The 17,944-nt window shown below is 47.0% G+C and overlaps 1 protein-coding gene across 1 annotated transcript; it reads left to right on the forward strand.

The window, feature by feature from the left end:
* Positions 1-815: 815 nt before the first annotated feature.
* Positions 816-7,845, forward strand: GIMAP6 (GTPase, IMAP family member 6). The gene is made up of 3 exons (XM_024754434.1): positions 816-1,179; positions 3,243-3,327; positions 5,552-7,845. Exons 1-3 carry the CDS (start codon positions 1,018-1,020, stop codon positions 6,343-6,345), a joined length of 1,041 nt encoding a protein of 346 aa, XP_024610202.1. The 5' UTR covers positions 816-1,017; the 3' UTR covers positions 6,346-7,845.
* Positions 7,846-17,944: the final 10,099 nt, after the last annotated feature.

Below are 17,944 nucleotides of genomic sequence, written 5' to 3' on the forward strand. Positions count from 1 at the left end.
CTTTAAGAGTGAGATCCAATCCCAGCAGGACGCTTCCCCTCCTTCACTCCCTACCCCACATTAGCAGGAGTCCAGTAGGAAAACCGTGAATTAAAGCTGAGAGGACAGCAAGGCACAAGCTCTATCTAAGAAGGGGTTTCAGGGAAACCCACAGACAATGGGGGAGACAACACAAGGGCACTAGAGGAAACTGAAGCCTCTAGCAGCTACAACAAACATTAAACACAGCTCGTAGCCAGATCGACGTCAAATCTCACACCATAGGCCTATTCACCTCAGTTCCTAATATCTGACATATCATGTCTGGCTTTCAGCAACATTACAGGGCGTGCTGAAAGGCAGGAGAAAACACACAAAGCAAACACTAGAACCAGACTCAGATGTGACACAGATTTTGGAATTTTCAGACGCAGAATGTGTGTGTGTATGCACGCGTGTGTGTGCGCGTATGCATGCGCGTGCGCGCGTGTGTGTGTATATACACACACGCATGTAGAGAGACTTATAAAGAATTGGCTCGTGTGGCTCCTGGTCCATGGGATTATGGAGCTGATGCGTCCCAAGATGTAGGGTCAGCAAGCTGGAGACCCTGGACAGCCGGTGGAGTGGCCGAAGGAGGAGCCTGGGGGAGAAAGAGAGACAATGAATATCTGTCATGACCTGGAAGACAGAGGACGTCTGCAGGAAGTGGGTAATTCTCAAAAAAGGGAGGAAATCCGTAAAACTCATTCCCCTGGTGCAGCATTTTCTGAGAGACCTGCTGCTTTCCTTTAAGCCTCCGAGTTCTAGTGGTGCTGGTGCGGAGTAAAGGTCATCACAGTAGGCGTGCTGTTTTTCCTGTGGCTGTTACCACGGCTGCAGGGGAAGGGCAGCCGGCAGAGCTTTCTGAGTCGTGAGGGCCCCGCCTGTGTGTTCCTACCACTTCCTCTTCCCTCATCTCACAGCTCACGGCTGCAGTTTCAAGGGCAGTTTTTGAGCTGAGCTGTCAGATCACATTTTGCTGAAAAACTATAAGCTATGTCCTCTATCTATTCATACGCCCGGGACACTTTCTTTTACCTTCTCCATTCAGCCTGCAATGTGGCAGCTCTAGAAAGCGAAACAAAGAATTCACGAGTGCCTGCGACCCCGGGAGACACAGAACATGGCCATTCGTCCTGCCCAGCGGGCAGCGGGGCGGTAAGTCCGAGTGTGTGGGGACTGTGTCTGTGTGTGACGTGTACTTGTGTTCGTGTGTGTGTCGTCTTTGAGAGTGTGTAGTGGGGATGGTGTGGGTAGTGTGTTTTTGTGTATGTCTCTTTGTGTGTAGGTGAGTATGTGCGTGTTTTCTGTGTGTGTTATGTTTGTGTGTGTGTGTGTGGTAGGTATGTTTATACGTTTGTGAGTATATGTGTGTGAGTGGTGTTTGTGTCTTATGTTCGTGTTTGTGTATGTATGTGTTTGTGTGTTGTGTTTCTGAATAAGTATGTTCATGTGTGTCGTGTAGGTATGTGTGTGCTATGTTTGTGTGTGTTCGTACTTTTGTGAGTGTATGTGTGTAAGTAGTAGTGTGTGTGTGTGTGTGTGTGTGCGCATGTGTCTGAGGTACAATAAGAGGAGCCAGGGCTAAGAGTCGGGAGAACCTTGGACCCTTTGTGCTCTGCCTGGAACTCACTGCTTACTCCTGGGCAAGACGCTTCTGTGAGTTTCACTGCTTTCCTGAGAAACCTCACAAAGGTGACGTATCTGCTCCGTGTTGGAGACAAACACTGTGGCACGTGGCACACATGTGACGCCCTGTTGGGCAGGGTGTAGGCTGAGGCGGCCAGGGGCCGGGCAGACGCGCTGTCTGGGCGTGAGGGTGGAGTGCAGGGTCTGCCTCACCCACCTGCCCTGGTCCCGGCCCGGCCTGTATCTTCTTCTCACCACCCTTCTCTCTAGAGGAGGCAGGAGGTTTCCTGGGTGAAGTGCTGCTTCTGTTTCCACCAATGATGTAAGGGCACCAAGGACAAAGAGATTGAGGGATCTCCACTTTGCAAAGACGGGGGCCCCTTTGAGAGGTAAAAGCCTGTGTCCTCACAAGAGTGCGGCTGAACAGGTCTGGGTGAAGATGTTCACCTGGCCTGGTCACTCTCCCTGGAAAGTCACCAAACCTCCTGGGCTGGGTCCACTCTCAGCTGGCACGTTAGAGCTGACATCACTGAACCCCCAGTCCTGCAGCCACAGCCCCGCAGGTCCCCGGCCAGCCCCTGGGATCTGGCGAGGACTGAGGTGGTGGGCCAGGTGAGCAGAGAGCCTTAGCCCCCCAGGGATGCTGTGGCAACGGGAGAGCTATGTCTATGGACGTTCCCCCGGAGCTACCATCCCCTTCAACTCAGAGCCTCCATCTGGAGAATGTCATCTGACTGTGATTGTCTCTGAGTGTCCTACACATTCCAGAAAAACAGTCATGGGGCCACACGGTTCCCTCCCCATCCCACAGAGACTACCAAGCAGATACAACATGATGGGCCCCTGGAACAGGGAACCGTGTTGGTCTGCAGGGGGAACGGATTGAAGGCAGGATACGCTGCTCTCTCCTCAGGATGACGCGAGTTCCTGGGTGGGTGGCACGGCCCTCCTTTGCAAAGAGGACTAGGAATCGCTCTACAGAAGGTCAAAAAATGTGCTGGAATCTTCTGCACAGGGAAGAGATGTCACGAACACGTAGTTGTGGCCCAGCATTCACACCTCCAGGGACATTGAGGCCCAGGCGGTGCGACCACCTAGCTGCTGGCCTGGGGAGGAGCGCCGAGTCCCCTGGGCCCCCAGCAGGACCGGGACTGGGCCCGACGTGGAGAGGGAGCCTGTCCGAGTCTGCCGCCCTCCTCACCGTCCAGCTCTTGGCCTCTGCGGCCCTTGCTGCTGGGCTCTCCCCACACATCATCTGGCCCCAAGAGCCCCTCACCAGCCCCTCCAGCAACTTCCTGCTCACGTCCCCCAGGCACGCTGACAACTGCTCCCAGGACAGTATCTGTCAGGATGCATCCCTGATCCTTTCTCTCCATCACAGAATCACCCCAAAATGGAGACCACAGTGCAGGGGGGAGAAAGGAGGAAACAGGGTCCCTAAAGGATGTAGAAGGTGTCTTAGACTCTCCCTCACTCCGTCTCTCCCCCCCAAACCAATGCAAACAACTTCCTTTTGGCAAGAGAAAGGCACAAGTCAGGTGCCTCTGAAAACTCGGTGGAAAAATCAGTGAGACATATGATTCTTTTTTTAGGAGGAAGAAGAATATTATGAACTCATTCTCCCGGAAAATCGCGAGGAAGGGCTGTCTCAGGACCCTACACAAGACGGGTCAGGAGGTAAAACATGTTTCCAGCAGACATGAACTTAGAGAGGCATGGCCGGGGGGTCTGTGAGGTGCAGGGGGCACGCTGGGAGAGGCAGCAGGAGTTCCTCCTGTCAGAGATTTGCCCACCCGGCGACCATCGAAGGGCGTTTGGGCTGGGCCTCTCTTCAACACGGCCAGATAGAAGGGAAAAGCCCCTGATGGGCGCAGAGGGTCGAAGGGGTGACGCACAGCACCAACCGCCCCTTCACTGAGTCTCAGGAAGGATGTGCTGAGTGGGTGTGAAAAATGACTCGCCCCCGGCCTCCGTGTGGGCACCTTGCTGGCTCAAGTGTGAGAGCTCTCGGGGTCACGAGGACTGAAAAGCACTAGTGAACAAGCAGGATGCACTCAGGTGCCGCCAGGACCGGGCTCCGTCTTCCCAACGGGCTCCCTCCCCACAAAAGCTGTTGCATCAGGGTCAGGGGCTTAACTTTCATGGCTCAACTTCACCATCTAGCCTGAGGAAACAGAATTTAGGAATATAGGAATGCCGGAAACCCATCCACTTTCCTGGCCAGAAGAATTGATCTGTGATTCATCATGCATTTCAACAGGACTGATTTTTTTTTACTATATGAACTTCAGTGACCTGAGCCATTGAGAGAAAGCCATATTAATAAGCTGCACAGGAAAATTACAATACAAGTGCTGGCACCTGATTTCCCTTTTTTTGCAGCAATCGAGATTAAGCATTGCTTTAAAAATCTGGCTTTAAAGTCCAATGACGTGGGCACCTCCAGGCTTGCCCAGACAGGAGCCCCCTGTCTCCCTCCAGCTTCGCATTGGAGGGTGGAGATGAATGCTGCACCTTCCCTGCTTCTGTGAAACTCCCACCCATTCACTCAAATTCCTTTCAAGCCACCTGAGGGAAGCTGGAGGGAGCCAATATCATCCAGTCAAAACTGGTCGGAGGGTCAGGCAGCCAAGGGAGAGAGGCAGCAGAAACGCGCTGCTGGGAGATTTAGAAGGAGGCGGTGCCAGTCCTACTTTCAGGAGGCCGGGGCTCTGTCACGGAGACGCATCAATGTCTTCAACGTGGAACAGACTTGGAAGCCGGCTGGGGTTGGGCTCTCCTCTATGTGCTCTGGCTCCTGGGAGCCCATGAGAAGGGAATTCCCTTCCTGCCCTCCAGGTCCGGTCGTTTCTAAAACATCTGGATTTCTAAGTATTAGATTGGCATGACAAAGCTGCTCTCCACTGATGGCTCTGAACGTTCTGCTGGGTGAGAATGTCCAGCCCCAGCTCCAAGGATGTAGCTTAAGAATGTGACCCCAGTGTGCAGCTGTGCTGTGGGGCTGGGGGTCGGGCTGCAAAGAATCCACCCTCACAACACTCCTCGCTGGGAAAACTAAAGGTAATGTGACGAGGTCGATCACGTCAGGGAGAGGACCGACACAGAGGCTGCGTGCTTTCAATTTCACCACTCTTCCTGAGAAGGGTCTCCAATCAGAGGTACTTGGGGAAGCTCAGGGTCCCAGGTCATGATGGGATGATTCCCACATAGGTGACCCTGAGAAGAAGGTTCAAAACCTAAACATAAAACGTAGCTTTCTACCATATCATCCAGCAATTCCACTTCTGGGAATATAGCCCAAAGAATTGAAACAGATGTTGAACATATGTGCATTAAGGCTCATAGCAGCATATTGACAATAGCAAAAAGGTGGAAACAACCCCAAAGTCCATATATATATATATATATATATATGAATAAATACAGTGTGGTCTACACCTACAGTGGAATATTATTCAGCCTTAAAAAGGAGGGAAGTTCTGACACATGCGACAACGGCGATGAACCTTGAAAACATTATGCTAAGTGAAATAAGCCAGACACAGTAGGGCAAACATTGCCTGACTCCACTTACATGAGGTCCGTAGAAGAGTCAAACACACAGAGACGGAAAGAACAGGGCTATCAGGCGTTAGCGGGAGGGAGCAACGGGGCGTTAGCGCTTAACGGGGACAGGGTTTCAGTTTGGGAAGATGGAAAATTCTTGGGCTGCATAGTGGTGATGATTGCACAACAAAAAGAGAGAGGGAAGGAAAGAATGTGAGTCTAGGGCACGTCTCAGATGCTGACGTCGGTCTTCCCTTCTCCTGATCCCCGCCCCCCGGACATTCTGCCCCTGGTGAGGCTAAAGTGGGTGGATGGGCTCTAACCCCGGTCTCCCACCTTCTCTTGATGCCTCCAGGGCTGAGGGAGGATGAAGGGACCCCGCAGAGGCTGAGGCTCATCCTGGTGGGAAAACCCGGAAGCGGGAAAAGCGCAACAGGAAACAGCATCCTGGGCCGGAGAGCATTCGAGTCCAAGGTCAGCGACAGGCCCGTGACCAAGGCCTTCCAGCGGGGGCGCCGAGCGTGGGCGGGGAAGGAGCTCGAGGTCATCGACACCCCCGACATCCTGTCCCCGGGGGCGGCGCCGCGAGGGACCGCTCGGGGCGCCTGCGAAGCCATGGCCTTCTCCTCGCCGGGGCCCCACGCGGTGCTCCTGGTGACGCAGCTGGGCCGCTTCACCGAGGAGGATCAGGAGGGGGTCAGGCGCCTCCAGGAGCTCTTCGGGGCGGGCATCCTGGCCCGCACCATCCTGGTGTTCACGCGGAAGGAAGACCTGGACGGCGGCTCCCTGGAGGAGTACCTGCGAGAGACCGACAACCGGGAGCTTGCCAGGCTGGACGTCGTGTGTGAGCGGCGACACTGTGGCTTCAACAACAGGGCGCAGGGGGCGGAGCAGGACGCCCAGCTGAAGGAGCTCATGGAACAAATCGAAGCCGTCCTGTGGGAACACGAAGGCCGTTATTACAGCCACCAGGCTTACCGTCAGTCCCAGCGCGACGTCCTGCTCCAGCGAGTGCCGGCGGGGCGGGTCCCCCAGGGCCAGGGCTCCGAGGCAGGGCGCAGCGAGGAGTCCTGGTGGCAGGGACTGTGTCGCACCCGGAAGGAATCTGGGCGCACTGACACACAGCTCCTGGGGAGGCCGCCCATCTAAGACGCGCTGGATTCCACGCAGCCACGGCTGCTTCCCGCCAGCCTCCCTCGGCCCCCGAGTCTGCCTTCCAGCCCCTCACTTGCTCTCTCCGTCCCACAGGTCACTGACCCTCCCAGTGTCCAGGGCAGGGTCTGGGGTGGCGAGCGGTGTGCGGGCTCCTGAGTTCGCAGGTCCTTCATCACACCTTCCAGAACACGTGGGCCCTCCCTCCTCTGTGCCCCTCGATCCTCACGTCTCCTTGGCATTCCGAGTCTGCAATAGAACACCGATAGGACCACAGCTTCCTGCGGGCAGGCCCGTGCCTCATTCACCCATGTAACTCCCACAGCATCCTGCCCACTGGAGTCACCGCTTAAACGTCGATGTAGCAAATCAGTGTGGGATGTCGACCAGGTGCCTCTGCATCTCTTGGGCTGTGTCCTTGCCCGCTAAGGGGGCAGGCATGATGACTTTTAAGGCCCTGTGCCATGTGGGGCAGGACAGGCACTGGGCTGGGGAGGACAAAGCAAGTAGAAACGGGAGGGGTAGAAGGCGCAGCCCTTTAATTCACTCTTGAAAGAGGCCACCCAATCGCAGCAAAGGAGCCCCGTGGGAACCTCTTGGTGGGAGGATGAGCAGAGCGGGGTGGGGGTATCCAGGGGGCCAGGTCTGGTCAAGAAATGGAGCCTAGACCTGGCTGCAGGACATGGAGGCCCCCGGAGGTGCCAAGTGGGCTTGGGCAGAGAGGAGCACTTCCCTGAGGCAGACTCGGACTAGGGAGGTCACACACCTGTTACTGCCCCTTGTGATGCCTGCCGTCCGGCTGTAGAGAACAGAGGCGATGTTCAGCCCTGCCTCTGCTTCACCTGCAACTGTGTCCCTTCTCCCTTGAGAATGGGGAGAAAGTGTGGGTGGGGTGTGTCTTGGTGTGTACGTGGGTCCCCAGCAAGGTATTTTGGTGCACAGAATGGGAGGAGGCAGAGAAGAAAGGGAAGCTGCAAAGAAAAGAAGCAGGTGAATGATGTAGGACGTCCTAGGGAACAGCCTGCCGGGCTGATGGGGAGAGCCCTGCAACACGCGGCTGTCGTCTTCTCCAGACGCAGCGGATGCCTAAGAAAGCTTAAGCATTTCTTTTGCTAAAAGATTCAGACAAGTGTCTCGAGGCAGGACAGAGACTTATTTTGGTGTATGCTTACGATAGCCTTTGTGCCAGATCATTTATTAAGTAGGTGATCCGCGTCCCGCTGAACTGGAACGCAACGTTTATCATATGTTAAGTTTTCATATTCCCTAAGATCTCTGTCAGGATTTTCGATTCTGATCTTGTCTTCTGACTTTTCTGCTCCTGCATGAATAAAACATGGATTTGATTAGAGTGGCTTTGATTACAATGTGACACACTGATTTCCTCCCCAGTCTCCATTTTTGTATTTCCTTTGTTATTTTCAGGCATTTATTCTTCTGTGTGAAAGTTAAAATTGCTTTGTTTAATTTTCATAAAAGAATCTTGTTGGGATTCCAGTTGGAGTTGTCTTACATTTGTGTATTAACTTTGGGAGGATTGGAAGTAAGATAAGTTAGAGAAAGACAAGTACTGTGTAATATATATCACTTATATGTGGAATCTAAAATGTCAAACCTGTTTAAAGAAAGAGTAGAACGGTGGTTACCAGGAGGTAGGGGCACAGGGGATAAGACTGGTGGTATTTAAGGGTACAAACTTGTAACAAGCATGAAATAAGCCATAGAGATCTAAGGTGCAGGTATTGAATGTAGACAGTAACGTTGTACTCTAAGAACGTGGTGTGATGAATATTTTTACAACAGCAGCCATACACCCTGCACACCTTAAATTTACACAATGTTAAAAGAAAATCTCTCAGCTACATTAAAAATCTAAAACAAAAAAACTTGGGAGAATTGGTAAATGCCTCCAGGATAAGTGAATTGAGGCCATCTTGTTTCTAAGAGAATAGACTCATGACTTCAGAGCTATTGAAGTAAAAGCTAAAATCGTTTGCATTTCCTTTAGGAGAAGAAGATAAATTCCTTTAATTTAGGTACTTTTGTTTGAACTCTGCTGGCTTGATTGATTTCATAATGGAAAATACAAGCACCTGACCAAATGACACCATCCAGTGACTCTAAATGGCGCGTCACTCAAAACATGTCATTCATTACAAATTCTAAAGGAATTGTTTAAAATTATATCGAATATGGGGTTTTCTCTCCTTTATTACTAAAAAATCAGGGAAAATACCTCCCACGACTTTTCAGAAGGAGCGATAGATGTTGCTTCATGCCATCGCTCCCTCAGCATCAGAGAACGGGGAAGGCATGTGTCGGTATGTTCTGGAAACTCCATGGTCTGTGTATCAATAGGAAAGAAGTGGTGTGGGTGAGAGTGGGGTCAGGGGGAGGAGAGAGGGTTGTCTTGGCCAAGGCTGTGAAAATAGTGAACTTTGGAATTCATTATTCTCAAAAAATATCTCTACACTGGAGCAAAGCATGAAAAACACAGATCTGGAGAATCCGAAGTGCCCAGTGAGCAAGTGGGCTGCTTCCTCCTTGGTGGGTCAAAGCAGCGGCTAAAAACCCCAGGGAAGGTTTCCAGCTCCCAGTCCTCCCGTAATGACATTCATACACTATGTGGAAAATTCAAAATAATGAGAATTTCTAAACAACTGTTAGAAGATACTGAAAAGTGACCAAATACAGGGAGACACTATAAGGAACTTGACAGTTAACATAAGGGGCCATGCAACTGCCACTTTTTTTTTTTGCGGTACGCGGGCCTCTCACTGTTGTGGCCTCTCCCGTTGCGGAGCACAGGCTCCGGACACGCAGGCTCAGCGGCCATGGCTCACGGGCCCAGCCGCTCCGCGGCACGTGGGGTCTTCCCGGACCGGGGCACGACCCTGCGTCCCCTGCATCGGCAGGCGGACTCTCTTCCCTGGTGACTGCGCCACCAGGGAAGCCCGAGCTGCCACTTTCATGTGGCTTTTCCCCCCGAGAGCACTTTCCCATCTTGCTGACCCAGGGATATCGCTCAAGCAGAAATTCACAGTGACCTGAGAGTAAGAGGATTGAGTTTGGGGGCAGCCAGAGAGGGTGGAAATGGATGGAGAACTCCCAAAAGGAGCCACACAGGGAGGTGGGTGGGAGCATTAGAAAGTCTTCATATAAACTCCCTTCAAGTCTTTGGCTGACCCATGAACGGCAGTCTCTGAAGGGTCCAGGCGAAACTTTTTTTGGAAGGCTGAAAGAGCTAGTTAGAGATTTCAACAGTTGCCCTCAGCAGCAAAGACAAAATTTGAGATTCCGGTCCACCACGTATCCCCCTGAAATACCAACGGGAGTAAAATCACATCAGGACTAAGGGACTTGCCCTAACAGAGCAAGATTGGAATAGCCCCTCGCTAATGCCGTCGACAACCAAGCCTTCCCAAGTTCAAAGGGATCTGCCAGGAATTTAAGTGCCTGCTAGAGCGAACACAGTACTATCCAGAAGAGCATAATAATACCCAGAGTCCCTACAACATGCTATCGACAATATCCTGTAAACTATTAGACATTCTCCTTTTCTAACATAAGGATAGAAAGCCATAAAATTTCCCTCTACACATGTTTATCCACATCTCACAAATTTTTGTGTGTTCTGTTTTCACTATCACTCAGTTTATAACATTTTGCATATTCTTTGTGATCTCTTTTTTCACTCATGGATTATTTAGGAGTATGTGTTTAATTTCCAAATATTTGAGTATTTTCTAGAAATTGCAATATCCAATATGGTAGCCACCAGCCATATATGGTTATTGAGCACTTGAAATGTAGCTGGTGTACCTGAGAAATCGAATTTTAACTTTTATTGTTGCTGTATTGCGATGTAAACTTTGGCCACGTTTATTGTTTCTAGTATGAAAACACATGTACATCATTGATCTAGTCAATGTCCGAAGATTGATTCCCTTTGAACAATCTTCCTAATGCAGTGATGTAATACTTTTATTCGAATACTTTGTGTAGACGGCATGAGTTATAGTGATACCTGTCTACATTGTAGTAGATAATGACCATTAAATTTAAATACGGTTTATTATTTTATTTATAATAGGGTTGAGTTAAATCTTAATTTAAAAATAAGTATGGACAATATTTAAACTTTAAAATGAAGGCATGATGTCGATGCAGAATGAATGGAGATGACTAAGCAGGTAGTAAAACTGGAACAGGAGAGAGAAAAAGAGACTGGAAGGTGTGTTATAACGTTCACAGTGGTAAGTGCAACGTGCTGCAGTGTAGCAAAACCAACAGAGACAAAAAAAGCTGTTAGAGACCTTTTCAGCAAACACATACAGGATTTGATAAAATGTTTCCTCTCAACCATCAAAAACAGACTTGACAACTGAAGGCAGAATTAAATGTCCAACAAAAACCTCTAGACAACTTTTAATAGGCTCTGAGCTTATAACTTGGGCCAGGTGTAAAACACTTTGGACTACTGCATGAAAAAGAAAAACACTTTTAGTTGGAGAGATGGTGAAAACAACTTATTACTTTGGTTATGGAAAGTTTTTTTTTTTTTTTTTTTGCGGTACGTGGGCCTCTCACTGTTGTGGCCTCTCCCGTTGCGGAGCACAGGCTCCGAACGCGCAGGCTCAGCGGCCATGGCTCACGGGCCCAGCTGCTCCGCGGCATGTGGGATCTTCCCGGACCGGGGCACGAACCCGCGTCCCCTGCATCGGCAGGTGGACTCTCAACAACTGCGCCACCAGGGAAGCCCTATGGAAAGTTTTACTGCAAATTTTTAAAGAAAAGACTAAAACTTCCAAAGTTTGCAAAACACGAAAGACCTTCCATCAAGGCACCAAACAATTGCCCAGAGAAGGCAAGGCTTTTAAAATAATATCAAAGATGAATTGATTTAACGTTTGAAAAATTGCAAGTCTCTTTCTTTAGAGCTATATGAGAAGTGTGACATAAAGCATGATCCAAATGATACTTTGAGTATGTCTTAAAGTCGTCCCACCTCTAGGAAAAGATGTAAACTCAGGGCAAAAAAAAAAAAAAAAAAAAACAAATTGGGGGAAAAGATATTTTTACATCTTTCAAACCTGTCAGAGGAGAATTTTAATAGATACTTGGCACAGATTGCTCATGATGGAAGCACATGCAGTAATCTCCAGTCTCACACTTGTACTCTGCACCCCAGAATTCCTGGACCATATGCTCTTCTCCACTTCTGGATCCTGCTTTATTTTGCCTTGACTGTTTCCAGTAACATTTCATCTCTCTCCACTTATACAGAGTATTCGATTAGGAAAACTGAAGCCAATCTAGGTACTAAAAGTAGGATGAACTTTTTGTTTTTCCTTCTAAAATGGTAAAAAAAAAATTTTTTTTAAGTTGCCTTTAGATACATTAGATTGGTGAGCGTATGACTTTCATCCACATCTTTCTTTTTCTTTTCTTCTTTTCATCTTTATTGGAGTGTAACTGTTTTACAATGTTGGGTTAGTCTCTGCTGTACAACAAAGTGAATCAGCTACATGTATACATATGTCCCCATATCCCCGCCCTCTTGCGTCTCCCTCCCACCCTCCCTATCCCACCCCTCCAGGTGGTCACAAAGCACCGAGCTGATCTCCCTGCGCTATGCAGCAGCTTCCCACTAGCTATCTATTTTACATTTGGTAGTGTATATATGTCAATGCTAAAAGTTGGATGAACTTTTAGTCCAAGGAATGAAAGGCTTGCCCTGGCCTGGGGAGCGAGGTGGTGTGCTGACCTGGGTGATTTTCAGCAGCTATGAGCTGTGAAACACACCGCTGTCTCCCGTAGTCTATTTGCAATGGTTGCCATGTGCTCCTTCTCCAGCAAGTTCCAAATCTTGTCGAAGTGCTTCTCATTGGCAGACTGTAACCCGGACCTGTAGGGAGAGGGATGATAAGGAACGTTGGCCCGGGCTCCTTCCCTGAGATGCAGAGGACCCAGGAAGAATCAATGGTGCCGTGTTTACGGCATTCAGCACAGCTGAATAACTCAGATGGAAGGATTCACCTTATATCTGACCTTAGGGAAAGCTTTCCTATCTCATCCACGACATCGAATAGGAGTTACACCTATTTGATGCTGGGTATGCCTGGGACAAAGTATTAAAATATTATCTTGAATTTTCATTTCAACATGTACTCCCTCAGTAGTGAGTGGCAGCTAACTCTTCCTGTTCACTCCTGTGCACTAACTTGCTGGCATACATGAGGCCCTCGCTAAATATTTTTTCACCCTACCCCTTGAAGAGTTGGTGAAACTTGGCTCAAGCTACATTTCCACAGCATGGAGAGCCCCAAATCTTTCTTGTTCTTTCTGGGAATTTCCTGAGCTCACTTCTTTATGCTTCCCTCTACTTTCTCAGTCGTGTACTACTGTTCTCTATTTGACTCAATTTCATGAAGACCCAAAATTCACTTCTTTCGCTGGTTTCCACAATAACCACGGATACTAAGCATCTTGTACGCTTTGGCATCTTTCCTAGTGATTTTGAAACTCGTGGGGAGGGTCCCACGGGCAGCAGTGGGCGTTATTACATCAAGTCGACTGCCTTCCCTCTAGGTTGGAAAGAGGAAGTGCTAATCCCTCCAGAACCCAGGAGGGAGAAACTCTGGAGTGACACTTCATAAGTGATCTCCCTCTCACGAAAGGCAGAGGGATTGATCTGTTTGGGGATGTTAAAAATGTTAGGAGAGCCATTAGACCCATTAGACCACTTCCTGCTATGAGTTTTATTTTTCAGAAACAGGAAACAAACGGCCCTCTCAACCTTTTGACCTGCTGTGATCAGATATGACCAACACTTTTGGTTCCTTGTTTCATCCTATAAGCAGACCAAAAACGTCCTCTTTCTGGTGGTCCAGAGGAGTCTTGCTTTTTGGGTTTCACCTTCTCAGACTATGACTCTTTGGTTGTCAGGTGGCCCCATTATGTGAAACTAGCTCTCTTCCATTTCAGGGAAAAGAAGGAAGACTCCTAACTTAGGTTTTTCATCCCTGCTCTGGTCTCCACTTCATCTTTACCAGGGAGTCCTAGAATTCTGGTAACAAGATGGTATTTAGCTTTATTTGATTCAGTTCCTTGTGTGTATAGTTTTCCTGCAGAATCCTGGAGGGGAGAAGGGTCTTTGGCTCCCTGGCTCTGGCTGGTAACATTTGGAGCAGGGGAAGTGCCTTGAAAATTATTGAAGTGACTTTCCCTTTTCATTCAAGCACAGGATATGTGCTCCAGCGTAATCACTCTCAAAGTATATTCCTGGAGCAGCGAGATCGGCAATGCCAGGGAACTTGTTAGGAATGCAGATTCTCAGGTCCACTGACTCAGAAACTTTGTACGTTAGCAAGTCTTCCGGGCGACTCTGATGCATGCTAATGCACCACAAAATACAGAAAAAAACCTGAATAATCAGATTTTAATATTTTTAAAATACTAATAGAATTTTGTCGAAAGATGACAACCTCGTCAAGCTGGGTGTTTTCTCTAGAATGGATGGTCTATATTCTATCACTTCTCCAATTTGCATAAAAAGGTTTAGGCACTAAGCGATAACATTTTACACGGTAGAAGTCCAGCTAATAAGAGATGAGAACAGCTCCTCTTATAGGGGAAAGGAAACAGGAAGGGAGAGGAATCAAGCCATCAGATATGTGTCCTAAATGTTGTCTCTCCAAGTTCAGGAAACAAGAGGTATATTAGATAGTTAAGTTCTGGTCACTTCTTGAGCTAGGATCTGGGGAACACCCTCTGAGAAAAGCCTTTAAACATGGATGTCACCCTATGTGGTCCTCGTCTCAAGGATGGAAACACTTTCCGTCTCTATCTGGTTTGGCTGCTCCCCGGTACTTTCTAGCATTTGATTCTTCGTAGTTTATCCAAAGTTTATCTGTAGGATATTTAGTATGTTACAAGCCTCTGTCCTTTTGGAACCAGACTCAAGTTCTGAGGTTGTATTCTCTTTCCTTGGTTTGTATGTAGAATGAACAAGAGTTTAGGATTATAGGAAAGTCTGGTTGGGAATTGGCAAAGGAATTCACCACGAGGGTGGGAGTGAGGTCGCTCTAGAGCCAGGTGTAGAGCAAACTCGCCCCAGCTGCATCTGGCACGTGCTGCTAGTCATCTGCTTACTAGCATTTTCCCCTCCTGTTCACTAACAAAACTACAATGTTGCTTATAACTGCAACGCACCCGTGTGAAATACTGACTTGTTCATTGTTTCTTGCAGCTGGGGGTAACCATATGCCCAAGAGGTAGTAGCAGAAGCCCTGTGGACATTTCTGGGTAGCCTTTGCTTTTGTAATAGATGTGCCATTCTGTCTTCCTTCTCGTGTCTGTGTTCTTTCCACCCGCAATTCAGACATGAGGCTGAAGGTGAAGCAGCCGTCTTACCATTTTGAGGACAAAAGTTACTTGCAAGTAATGGTGGAGAAAAACATCAAGTTCTTTGGGTAGTTACATGGGCTCTGGACGTACCAGCCGTAAACTCCTTGTATCACAATTGAACCCTTTGTTAAGCTACTTTGGTGAAGTTCTCTTCCATGCAACCAGACATAGCCTCCAGCTTATATTCTAGGGCTGAACGAGCGTCACTGCCGGACCAGCCACAGAGATTTTAGACCATCAGGAGCTGTGGTGAAGTCAGCCAGGAGACCCTCAAAGGGCACTGCCTGGAGTGAGAAATTAATTCACTTGGTGACTTTACACCAGCTTGTGGACTTTCTTGTTGGGGACCAGCAGGGCTGCAGAGGCTTGACAGACATGGGATGTCACCCAACAAGTAGAGGAGACAGGGACTGAGGCTTGGAGACCCCATCTTTCTCCGCAGATCACAATGTCACAGAAGAAACCCATCCCCCACTGAAGGAAAGAAATACGATGGTTGCAAGGAGTCTCTAAGTCACCTAAATGGAGATTGAGCACCGTCTAAAGTGGCTCTTTAGCAGATCCGATTGGACTGGTTTTTAGACAAGAGTAAACATTTAGTTATATATTTTCCCTAGAAGTAATGGATGGGATCTAGGAAAGAGTATAAAATTATAGACAAATTAAACATGTACATTTTCTATTTGTGTCCTAAATGTAGTATATGTTTAGTTTTGCCTCGTAGGCTGTTTCCAGTGAATTACAAATTGTTCCACAAGAAGCAACTGACTTATATTCTCAGAGGACTCGTTTCCACAAGCGTGCTCAAAGCATTTTTTCTGCAAAGGCAACTATTATCTCAAGAGGAATTAAAAATAGAGTTAAAGTTTCCATATCTCATTATCCTTTCTCACAAATCCTATATCAGAGATATAATGCCTAAGAAAATGTATGCACTACATAACATAGCCATTGTGTATATGAAGCAAAAACTACAGAAAATGCAAGGAGATATGGATTAACAGGTCCTAATAATATGACTTTAACATAAACTTGTCAGAAAAGACAAATCAAGTAGACAAAAAATAAGTAAGGAGATAGAAGAATAAACATAATGAAGAAAGTAGCTCTCTTGGATTTATAGAAAATACATTCTTTTTGCATAATATCAGAGAATACACCCTTTTTCAAATGCACATGGAACATTCACAAATATTGATCATATATTAATATACGTTAGCAAACATCAGTGAGTTCCATGAAGTAGAAATAATAAAAACAACACTTTCTGATCATGATGAGATAAAACCAGAAATTACATTTGGAAAAAAGTCCTTCCATCGAGAAATGAAAACACCTTGTATTAAACAACTCTTGTTGAAAAGAAAAATACAAACTGAGGCTTTAGAATTTCTTACAGATCATACTAATAAAAATACTAAATGTCAGAAGCTATAGGCTTCATTTAAAGAAGCGATCACAGGGCTTCCCTGGTGGCGCAGTGGTTGAGAGTCCGCCTGCCGATGCAGGGGATGCGGGTTCGTGCCCCGGTCTGGGAAGATCCCACATGCCGCAAAGTGGCTGGGCCCATGAGCCATGGCCGCTGAGCCTGCGCGTCTGGAGACTGTGCTCCGCAACGGGAGAGGCCACAGCGGTGAGAGGCCCACGTACAGGAAAAAAAAAAAAAAAAGTGATCAGAGTAAAAAGCATTGCACCAAAAACTTCTTCAACTAAAAAAAAGAAGAAAATGAATTAAATTCTCACTTCCACAAAAGCTAGAAAAAGTACAGTAAGGTAAACCAAAAGAAAGTACAAGTATGAAAGACAAAAATTAATGTAGTGGAGAAAAAAATACACCTAATTAATAAATCAAAATCCTGGTTTATTGAAAAAATTTTAAATTAACAAACTACTCATTAACTTGTTCAGGAGAAAAAGAGAAAAGGGCACAAATAAAACTTCCAAAATGACAAGAGGAGCAACCATTGAAATTGAAGACAATTTTAAAATTTAGAACCTTTTTGCAAATAAATTTGGAAACCTAGAAGAAATGGATAATTTCCTAGGGAAATGCAGATTACCAAACTTATCTCCAATAGAGACAAAATTTATTTTTAAAAATATTTTTAAAAGGTTGTTTGACGTGGACCATTTTAAAAGTCTTTACTAAATGTGTTACAATATCGCTTCTGTTTTATGTTTTGGTTTTTTGGCCCCAAGGCATGTGGGATCTTAGCTCCCCAACCAGGGATCAAACCTGCACCCTTTGCATTGGAACGTGAAATCTCAACCACTGGACTGCAAGGGAAGTCCCTAGAGAGAGAAAATAGACCAGTGTACATGGAAGAATTAGAGAAAGCTATTAAGGAACCACACCACAAAGTAAGCACCAGGGACAGACTGCTATGCATGGAAATTCTTCCAAACCTTCTAAGTCCAGATAGTTTCCGTGCTCTTTAAATTGTTGCAGAGCATCGAAAACGATGAGAAATTTCCGAATTGCTTTTTGAAAACAAATATAACATTGATACCTAAGTCTGATAATGATGGTACAAAAAGATAAAACTATAGAGCCATATCTCTTGTGAATATCAACACAAAAATACTAAATATTAGCAAACAGGTGCCAACACATCAAGAATGTGATACATCCTGACCAAGAGGGATAGAAAACAGAAATGAAAAATTGGTTCAATATTGGGAAATCTATTCATATCATTCACCATGATAATTCTCATGGATGACTTTTTAAAAGCCTTTAATGAAATTCAACAGCCATTCGTGATAAAAACCCTCAAGAAAATAGTGATTGGGGGATACTTGTTTAACATGATTACACACACACACAAATACATGTACTACTGTAGCTCAGCAGCTATCTCACTTACCTGATTGGGAAACACTGAGGGCGTATCCAGGAAGAAAGCAAGTATACCCACCCACTACTAATCCACATTATAATGGAGGTTTTAGCAAATGCAATTTGACAAGAGCAATCAATTGGGGGCATAAGAATAAGTAAAGGAGAAGTGATACACTGTGGGACATCCATAAGATGGAATAGTAGTCAGCAGTAAAGGAGAACAAGCTCTTGGTACACGCGGCTTCAATGATTCTCCAGATCATTATGCTAAGTGAATGAAGCCAGTCTCAAAAGGGACTTTGTTTTACTTATCTCTAGATTCTCGGTGTCTCGTATAAAACCTAC

This window comes from Neophocaena asiaeorientalis, unplaced genomic scaffold, assembly GCF_003031525.2.
Source record: "Neophocaena asiaeorientalis asiaeorientalis breed wild unplaced genomic scaffold, Neophocaena_asiaeorientalis_V1.1 scaffold407, whole genome shotgun sequence".
NCBI lineage: Eukaryota > Metazoa > Chordata > Mammalia > Artiodactyla > Phocoenidae > Neophocaena > Neophocaena asiaeorientalis.